At 29.3% G+C, this 10,914-nt stretch overlaps 1 protein-coding gene across 1 annotated transcript; it reads left to right on the forward strand.

The window, feature by feature from the left end:
* Positions 1-6,382: 6,382 nt before the first annotated feature.
* Positions 6,383-10,198, forward strand: LOC114196159 (glucan endo-1,3-beta-glucosidase 5-like). Its single transcript, XM_028086709.1, has 2 exons — positions 6,383-7,031; positions 8,863-10,198. The coding sequence occupies exons 1-2, from the start codon at positions 6,679-6,681 to the stop codon at positions 9,977-9,979; spliced, it is 1,470 nt and encodes a 489-aa protein (XP_027942510.1). The 5' UTR covers positions 6,383-6,678; the 3' UTR covers positions 9,980-10,198.
* The last annotated feature ends 716 nt before the right edge of the window (positions 10,199-10,914 follow it).

Genomic DNA, 10,914 nt, shown 5'->3' on the forward strand with positions numbered 1-10,914 from the left:
AAGGTGATGAAAGCTATAATTGTTTTTACTATTGCTTGATGAATTTTGTGTGGGTTTGATTGTGTGTGATCGTGTGTTAATTTATATAAATGGTAGCTCATATGGGGTTGTTGATTTTATTCCTTATAGTATGAGGCAGTAAATCTCTCATATTACATGTCTTATGTGCATGTGTTATGAAAAATTGAGGTTTGTTGAATGCATGTTAATTGAGAAGATTTTGAATCACTCAGAGGATGTAACATGTTTTGGAACTCCTTTTGACTTGGTATAATTGAGTTTGGTTGTTCTGATATGTTGGGTAGTGCTTAAACTGTAGAATTTGAGTTTTTGCGTAATACATACTCACTAGGTGAGCCTTATAGTTAATTGGGCGAGTAGTGAGTGCCAAAACTGACTTTGGTAGAGAGGAAATTTCGCTGGGCAAGTTGGGTATTCCAACACTTAGTCTTATTGGGGAAATTGGGATTCCCACTTCATTAATCATCAAATTGAGTAAAAATTTTGATAGCAAATATTAAACACACGAATTGTTACTCTTACCGGTGGGATCTTTAATTTAATGTTTGTAGTTAAAAGAAAAACAGTCCTTTATGTTTGTCCTATTTGTTTTAGTTTCTCTTTTTGTGAAAAACATTTCTTACATGATATTGGTTTGATCTTGGAATAAAATAAGGTATGTAATTGTTTATAGAATTTTCAATGGATCCATTTATGAATATGCACGAATATAATGATGTATGAAACTATGACGGACTTGTTAATAGATATGAGCATGTATGGAACTATATGATGATTGTAGTTTATCACAAACATGATATTACTTAGGATGGATGAATACAAACACGGGTGATTTTTGGAATTTGAAATTTGATGTTGAATTAAGAGTGTGGACGAACATGCGTGTGGTGTAATTGGGTCTTGTGTGTAAACTCTCTAGTAGCGTATGTGTTTGGCGTAATTTCAGGGGTCTCGTGCATGGATTATTTGGTGGCATATGTGTTTGGCGAAATTTCAGGGATCTCGTGACTAGATTATCTGGTGGCGTATGTGTTTGGCATAATTTCAGGGGGTCTCGTGCGTAGGTTCCTTGGTGGCATACATGTTTGACATAATTTTAGCGGTGTCGTGCGTAGACTCCCCGCGTATGTGTTTGGTGTAATTCCAGGTGTTTTGTTTGTAGATTCTCTACTGGCGTATGTGTAGATTCTATGGTGACACTCTTTTGGCTAATGCAGATAATTGAATCTTTTATAGTCTTCTCTTGTGGATTGTATATGTGTATGAATGATTTATAGAATCCTATTACATGAATTATATGTTTTAAATATGATATTCATTTTGTGAATTAGTTTACTCTCTTTTGTTTGTTTGTTTTGTATTTTTTGTGTTACGTTCTTTATTTACAATGATCACCTTATTGATGTAAGTTGATAGTTGATGGGGATGTAGGTGAAAAAGACACCTCTTGTGGTTGAGAGTCAATTGTTTGGACAGTTTAGTTGTGTCAAATCATGTTAGGTATAGTCTTGTATAAGGATGACAAAAATACTCGTGTTCGTGGGTATCCGCGGATAAAATTTGCGACAAATAGTTGATACCCGCGGATAGCAGTAGTTAATATTTTAATACCCGTTTATAAACGGGTCGGGTGTAAATATCATATTATCCGTACATGCGGGTACCCATTACCCCACAACAAACTATAATTAAAATTTAATTTATGTTTTATTAAGTTAAATTTAATTAAAATTAAAATTTAATTTATATTTTATTAGATTATATTAGATTTATATTTTTATTTAATTAAATTTGTATTTATATGTAATTTGATTTTAAAATATTATAAAATATATTTTTTAAATATTCTCAAGTATCTAGAAGCATCCGTGTGTTTTAAAATATCTGCGGGTATTTTTTAAACGGATATCCGGCAACTAAACAGATGGATAGCAAATGATTTTTTTTGTTGTGGGTCGGGTTATGGATAGACAATATCCGTACCTAACTCGATCCATTGTCATCTGCGGATATTACTATAGTCTTATCCTGTAAAACTATATGATATACATTGAAATATTTTGTTTATGAATATTCATAATGAAATTTTTTATTTTAAAAATATTGTGCTATTAAAATGAAATGTTAAACTATAATCGTAAAAGTAAATATAAATAATTTTTATAATAAAAGATATTTTTAATTTATTTTAATGATAATTTTTGTTTGTAAATAATATTTTTTTTGAAAATTAGTTAAACTAAAAAACAATCAAATCGGAAAAGAAATAATCAAAATTGATAATTAATTCCTTAATTTAAAAAATAATTGTTTATTAAAGAATAAAATTCAAAAAACGATTCGTTTTGTATAATGATATAGATATAGAAAATATAAATGTACAAAATCTGTATTTTCAGAGGCTACCATTGCAAATAAATATTGTGAGTTTAAAGTTAAATTATTTATTAAATCTTTTGTTATTGTTTCAAATGACTAGAAAAAATTGTATTTGTTACAAGATCGTTCCCATATATTTTATTTTTTTCAATTTAACTTCAATGTTTATTTTCCTGCCCTTCAGTTTTAACTCCAATTTTTCATTTTTTAATGATAAGTTCTATAAACGGTTGTAAGTTATGAAACACATCCATCCAAATAATTTTTAAAAGAGAGTAAATTCTCTTTTTTCTCAATAACTTTTTAATTTTTAATAATCTTTAATGGTTTTGTAGTTGAAAATTTGATTTTCAAAAATTGAAAGTTGGTTGAAATGGAAGAACACGCGTATTCTGAAATTCCATATATCTATACTATTATCTATAGTAATATATTATATTATACTAGTGTAAACACAGGCGCTATCGCGCCTGTGTGTACGCATTTTTTAAATTATATTAATAATTGATGATATTGTAATGTTATTAATTTAATAAACAAAATAAAAGTATATTTATAAAAAATAAAATAAAATGTACGGAAAAAATAAGAGAAAAATAATTGTTGATGAATAGTAAGAGAAAAAAAGAAAAAAGAGATAAGTAAATAATTTTATAAAAACTTGTAAAAGTAACCGTTAATTTTTAAAAATTTAATAAATAATTAAATTATAAAGGGTAAAGTTGGAATTATGAAATGTGGACACAAAAGAGGGAATCCCCTTTATATATAGTTATAGATAAAGGATTTTTTTTGTCTACATTTTATTTCTTATTTGATCTTTTATATAACATTTTTTTTAAAATTAAATTAACTATTTTACCTTTTAACTAATACCTTTTAAACTTTTTGTTTTTCTCGATTTAACATTTTTTTAATTTAACTATTTTTTACTCTAAAATAACTATCTACAAAAAAATCTATAGAATTAAATAAATTTAACTTTAAATAAAAATAAAAATGTATTTATATTTAATTTTATAATAATAATAATAGTTTTATTATTTTTATTATCATAAAAAAATAACACATGCACATATATAATGTGTTTTCATAAGTTTTATTAAAATAATTTTATTAAAGTATTTTAGTTTAAGGGGTTATATTGTTTCTAACTTTGATATTTCAGTTTGGAAACTAGATATCTCGAACGAATATTTTTTGTTGTTTGGTTTGAACTCAGAAGAAAAACGAGTAAATAAATAAAATTTGCGATAATTCTTTATAGTTGAAAATCAAGTATAGTTGTTTTAAACTTTTTAAAATAAGTGAATCAAGATGTTTGTTTCTTTTTGAAAATGTGGTAAATTATTTCGAATTAATTTCAAATAATTTAGTTTTATTTATTTATTTATTGTTTTGAACTATAAAAACAAATATGTTAAGACATCTGTTTATTGTTCAAAATGTGGTAATTTATTCTGAATTGATTTAGAATAATTTAGAACATGTTTTATATTTTTGTAAAATATATTTACTGGTACATTTCCGTTTAAGTGAATGATTTTATTATATATTAGTAAATTTCACGTAAAATAATGTTTTTTTTATTAAGTCAAACACTTCATATCATATATAATTTCTTTACTATTTATTTTTGTTTTCTTGAACAACGTTCAAATTGACATTTATTAAATTTATTTTTATTTATTATTTTAAGTCTCGAACAACGTTCAAATTAACATTTATTTCATCACATGTTAAACTCCAACTTCAAACGTTATTTAATATGTTAAAAAAATTGAACTCGGTTAAACTAAAAAAATTGTATATATTTATTTCAAAAATTTAAAGACCAATATCAAAGTTTAAAACATAAATAAATTGAATTTTAATTTCACGTTAAAACATAAAAACTAATATATATATATATATATATTTATTTATTTGCTCATCTCTACTATACTTTCTAAGCAAAACATATATTTGAAAACACATAATTCAAACTTCAACCTTTTTTTATTTTTCCTTTTAACTTAACGTTCCAGAGTGGACTTTTAACCTAAATTATTTTGCAAAAGAATATTTATTTTTATATAAAAAATGGAATATAAAGGAAAATGAAAGAAAAAAAAAAGTTTAAAGCAAGAAACTTGCGAGTTAGAACTTCTCCCAGGTTGGAGCCAATGTTATGTGCATTGGGCATCACAAGACTCCCGAATGAAGGAAGGTACACGTCTGGAACAAGATAACCAGTTTCGTTGATTAAACACTTTGCCAACTTTTCTTTCACAACAATAAAAATAAAAAAATAGAACAAATAGTTAAATAAAATAAATACCTAAATGCTATAAAAAGTTACTCATTGCAATATAGTATTTAACAAAATATTAAATTCAATAGTTTATAATTTACAAATATGAGGTGATTTTATTTGATTATTCGATTTAGTAAATATTTATCATAATTAATTTAAGCCTTTCAGAATCTTTAAGAGGTAGCTTGGTATATATTAATATTTGTAATAATTAATTTTATAAGCATTCTAGGGTGTTAATCACACACAATAAATATTTTTTATAACTAAATTTTATAATAAATAAATCTTCTAAATAAAACAATCACTGCATGATTAAAATGGGTAATGAATAATTTTTTTGGACATATAAATTATATTTGAAATTTATATTTTTCCAAAATATTAATATTTAAGTTATAACTAGAAATATTGAAAATAATAAGTCAAAGACATGACAAAATTTTGAAAATAAAGAAATTTTGATTTATAATATTCGTTTATAACTAATTATAAATACAAACAAACTTTATTTCATAGCAGGAACTCTTTTCAGACTAGAAAATCAAGTAAAGATTCAAAAAAAATTGTACAAACGCTCAAAAAACAGCAAAAGGACCAATAAATTATTATTTTCAGAGATTAAATTGAATATAATATTTTCAGAAACTAAATTAAGTGGTTACTATACAATAACAACAAAAACTAATTGATATTATAATATACAAATGAAAACACATGCATATATCCTCTCTCTTTTCTTTTACAAAAAGTTAATTTAATTTTAAAAAATGAATGGATTTAAATAGATTATGATTTAAAATATAAAATAATAATATAATTATTTTAATTTAAAAAATAATTAAATTTAAATTAACAGTATTTAAAGGATAAAAATAAAAATATAAGAGTTAAATATGTTTTTAATCTTTTAAGTTGGAGTGAATTTTGGAATTAGTCATTTTTTGAAACTTTTTTTACCAGTTTAGTCATTTATCTTTATAAATGAGTGGATTTAGTCATTTTAACCCGATTGTTATAAGTTTATCTTAAGTTTCAAGCGCATTTTAGGATAATATTTGAATTGTTTATCCCGTTTGACACATTTTTTTCTTTAATGTTAACTTAAATATTATCATAAAACATGTTTGAAACGTCAAATAAACTTAATAAAATTTGGTTAAAATGACAAAAATAGACTAATTTCAAATTAAAAAATATATATTTAACCCAAAATATAATTATTTTGTTTTAAAATGACAGTTATTAAAAAAAAATGTTTATAGAAAAAATAAACTGATATTATAACATATAAAAATGTTATCGAAAACATCGTTTATATAACCCATGGCATTTTAATATATCCTTTTAATGCAACGGTTGGTAAAGGCGTTACATTATTATTTTCTTTTGCACCGCCCTAAAATAATAAACTCATCGTTAGAAAAATACTTTATTTTCAAAATTGAAAGTTTCATGGACCATAATATATATTAAAATACACGTTTCAACTGTCAAAAACTTTTTTTTTTCTTTGGATAAATGAACAGTAATTGTTCGAAAGTTAAAATGTGTAAATGACTCAGAAAACATTTTCGTCATAATTGCAACTGAAGCATGTGGTTTTATCGAGATTTTTTGAAAAAAGTCTGACACAGACACCACTCTGCAGTGTTGCTTTGCTTTGCCTGTTTATTTGAGTTCAAATTTAAAAAGAAAAAACAAAAACAAAACAAAAGAAAAAAGATTCTCCACCACATAACTTGTTCCTCATTCACTCCGCTTCTCTGTACTTAATGCATAAATCGGCTTAACTCAAGAGCAGACGCAACAAATGTCCCTAGGATCCCTTCTGCACTCACTGTAGTTGTTGTTGTCTCGGTCTATGTTTTTTTTGTTTTTGAACTAACTCCAGAGCTTGACTCATTCTTCACTGTGCCTTTTAGATCAACGAATTAAACTTTGGGTGCTTCAGATTTTGGTTTGTTGGTGATTTTGCATTGATGGGGGGTGGAAAGTTTGGAAGGTGTGATTTTTTTGTTGTTGTCGATGTTGTTGTGTTGGTGGTGTTGGTGGGGTCAGTGGGTGGGATTGGTGTGAACTGGGGGACACAATCGACACACCCTTTGTCTCCTTCGAAGGTGGTGAAGATGCTGAAGGACAATGGCATTCAGAAGGTGAAGCTTTTTGATGCTGATCCTGGTATCTTGGATGCTCTCAAGAAGTCTGGGATACAGGTCATGGTGGGGATTCCCAATGACATGCTTTATACGCTCGCCAACAGTGTTGAAGCAGCTGAAAAATGGGTTTCCAAGAATGTTTCCAAACATGTCTCTTCTGGAGGAGTAGACATCAGGTACATTACATTACATTACAAACCCCTTTGTTGTGTGTCTGTGCTTCATAACTTGTTACCAATCATTGGCTTTGAGTTCATGCTGTGGTTTCAATTCTCGCTGTTCTTGTCGCTTGGCTTGTTTTTTTGGTGATGAAATGGTTATGCATAAACAACCAGTTTATTTAGAAGTATGATATGAGTGGAAAACATCATTGATTGTTGTGACAAATTGGAATTAAGGCGCAGTTTGAGAATGCAGGCATTGATAGTTTCGAAGAAAATGTAAATTTGTGTCTGTCTTTTTGATTTTGCATGTGTAATTCAGCATATTGTATACTCTACCTATGGCTACAATACTTAGCACTACCGTGATTCGGATGCTGTGAAAATCCATGCTTTTCTTTACTGAGCAATGTGTTTGACAGATTTTAACTGTTTGATGCAAAGTTCTTATGTTTTGGATATTTCTGCTGCCAATTAAAGGACTGTGTTATCACATCTCATATCTGATACAATGCTTTTGAGAGTGGTGGTGTGTAAAACATTGCAACCAGACCAAAGAGAGTTTTAGTGAATGGGAAATAAGTATAGTTCATAGGTGAATTTGTTGTGGAATATGCAATGAAAAGCATTTGTTTCAGGGGTTCAGCTTGTGAACCTGTTTTCCTTTTACTTATTTTGTTTGGAAAATTGTTCAATGTTTAATCTTCCACCTATTTTACTGCCTAATATATTCCTCTTAGTTCTCATATATGCCGATATGTGAAAGCTCCACTCATTGTTAATGTACTTGGAATGAAAAATGCCTCTTATTTGAGGTTTTTTTTAATAGCCTAATCTCCTTAGTTTTACATTCATGTATGAATTGGTCGATATCCCTACCATAAGTTGAAATGCCAATCATTAATCATATCCTTGTTGTTCTTGTATGAAATTAATGTTGCCCAGCATCAAAAGTTATGCTCTTCTTTCATGCTATGCTTTAGATTTAGAAGGTTATGCTTATTAGCTGAATTTTTTACCTTGTATTTCATCCTCCATGACGAACTCACTTGTGATTATTTTTCTTGAAAGAGATTATTGTTGCAATGTTAATTGAAGGAAAATTTGTTTTTGGTCGACCTAAGTTATAAATATAGTCATTCTTTTTGTGTTCTCTGCATTGTCAAAGGCATTCGATTGTTAATCTCTGTATGTGTGGAGATTAAACTTGCTCCCCCATAATTTCCCAAACATTTCACTATGGGTCGTTCAATTAGTTATTTGGTAACATAAGATCTCTGTTGCAGTAATATTCCTTTATATTGGAATTTGTAAGTCGATAAACTTATGATTTCCATTTCTGTTCATTCATGGCCCTTTTCCAATTAGGCAAACAAGCATGATTTCCCAATTAGGAAACAAAAAGCCTTTCATTCTTCTAAAGATTAAGCTTATCACTTTAGTAATAACTCGTAGAGTTGAATGGTTATTGATCCGTATTTCCAACCCCACACATAGTAGCAGAAGACTCAATCATTGTTGTTGATAATGATTTCAGTCACGTATAGCCACCCAAGGGTGTGGTTCAAGTTTGATGTGAAATTCTTGTTCCTTTGTATTATAACTTCTCCCAACCCTTACTATAACAAGAATCTCAAATTCTTGGGAATTCAAATGCGAGACTAAGTTTCATTGAGTAAAAATTAGAAAGTTAAACACCATACAAGAAAGAAGATCCATAAACTTACTGTTTTAAAATTTTGGTCGAAAATGGTGTCAATTACTTATGTGTGAGTTAGACTTATATCTTATTGGTGTTATATCAGTCGAGAGTGTTGTAACTTTATGTCAATACCTTATGTGTCAGGTATGTTGCAGTGGGGAATGAACCATTCTTGTCAACATACAATGGCACTTACGAAACCACAACTCTTCCAGCACTTCAAAACATTCAGGCAGCTCTAACAAAGTCCGGTTTGAGCAACCGTGTGAAGGTGACAGTCCCCTTAAACGCCGACGTGTACCAAAGCTCGTCAGAGAAGCCGTCAGACGGCGGTTTCAGACCAGACATCAACAGTCTGATGGTGCAGATTGTGAAGTTCTTGAACGACAATGGCGCACCTTTCACAGTGAACATCTACCCTTTCATCAGCCTCTACGCCGACCCCAATTTCCCTGTTGACTATGCCTTCTTTAACGGCTACCAGCCTGCTATAAACGACAACGGAAGAACCTACGACAATGTGTTTGATGCTAACCACGATACTTTGGTGTGGGCACTGCAGAAGAACGGCTTCGGAAACTTGCCTATAATTGTAGGGGAAATTGGGTGGCCCACAGATGGAGACAGAAACGCAAACCTTCAATACGCACAACGTTTCAACCAAGGTTTCATGTCGCGTTACATGTCTGGAAAAGGGACCCCAATGAGGCCTAATCCTATAGATGCTTATTTGTTCAGTCTGATAGATGAAGATGCGAAGAGCATTCAGCCAGGGAACTTTGAGCGTCACTGGGGCATGTTTTACTTGGATGGACAACCAAAATACCAGCTTAATCTTGGGTCTGCAAGAGGTAATAATGGGTTAGTGGGTGCTGATGGGGTTGATCACTTGGCTAAAAAATGGTGCGTTTTGAAACCTTCTGCAAACCTTAACGATGACCAAGTTGCACCTAGTGTGGCCTATGCCTGTCAGAATGCTGATTGCACTAGTCTTGGGTATGGAACTTCTTGTGGGAATTTGGATGTGCATGGTAACATTTCTTATGCGTTTAACAGTTACTATCAGGTCAATGACCAGATGGACAGTGCCTGCAAATTCCCTGGCCTTTCTATGGTCACTGACAAGGATCCTTCTGTTGGAGATTGCAAGTTCAGAATCATGATCCAGACAGATTCTGCAGTGCTGCATGGAAAAGTTGGATCTCTAACCACACTGCTGTTTTCTTTTGTAGTTTTCCTATGTTGTAATCTTTTGTTTTGATTTGCTTGCCTTGTGACTTGTATTTCAATGCGTGCAGGTAACTGTGTAGCAACTGTAAGAAAAAAAAAATGACTTCAATTGTTTATTAATGCACTAATGTTATCTTACTTAGGGTGTGTTTGGAAACATTTCCGAGAAAATTGATTCTATTTGATGTAGTAAAATCAATTTTAGTTGATCGAAAGAAGTTAGAAAGAATTGTTTCTTTTTTTATGTTAATTTTTTATCTACAATTGATCTTGGGTGACTCCAAACAGTTTATTATCCTGAATTGATTTTAGGAATTATTTTGCACTTTTTATAAGTGATTCTCGGATAGAATTACTCTTTTAAATATTCTCTAACACAAACTTTTCAGAATTTTCAAAATATGATTTATGAAATAGAATATCCAAAACAAAATTTGTACAATAAAAATGTTGGAACAAGGTTTACATAGCGCATGAAGTGCATTATAAAACAAACTTTTTTATCAGAACTTTAAGAACAAACTTTCCAAAATGTATATGTTCCTAAATGAGTATTTTGGAACAATATTTCCAAAATGCATGAAATTCCAAAAATAAGCTTTTTTCCACAACGTTTTTTGTTTTCTCTCTTTCTCTCTCTCTCTCTTTCCTCTGCAACGATTCTTTTTTTTTTCAACGACAGTAATAGCTGTGACAGCAACAATGATGTAATGTAATACAAAGTGAGGGTATTTTCGTATTTTTCGTTAATGTGGGGTGCATTTAGTAATGACAACAAAAATTTAATTTTTTAAAGGGTTTGGTAATAATCACCTATTTAACTTTTAATCTCGATGAACAATATAATTATTCACTTTTAAAATGATAGATGGGATAAGCATTCTTTCTGTTATGAATTTAATTAGTATGAAATGATAATAATTTTAAAAAAATGTATTCTTATTTAGTTTAATTTGTTGTGTATAA

The sequence above is a fragment of the Vigna unguiculata genome, chromosome 9, assembly GCF_004118075.2.
Source record: "Vigna unguiculata cultivar IT97K-499-35 chromosome 9, ASM411807v1, whole genome shotgun sequence".
Taxonomy (NCBI): domain Eukaryota; kingdom Viridiplantae; phylum Streptophyta; class Magnoliopsida; order Fabales; family Fabaceae; genus Vigna; species Vigna unguiculata.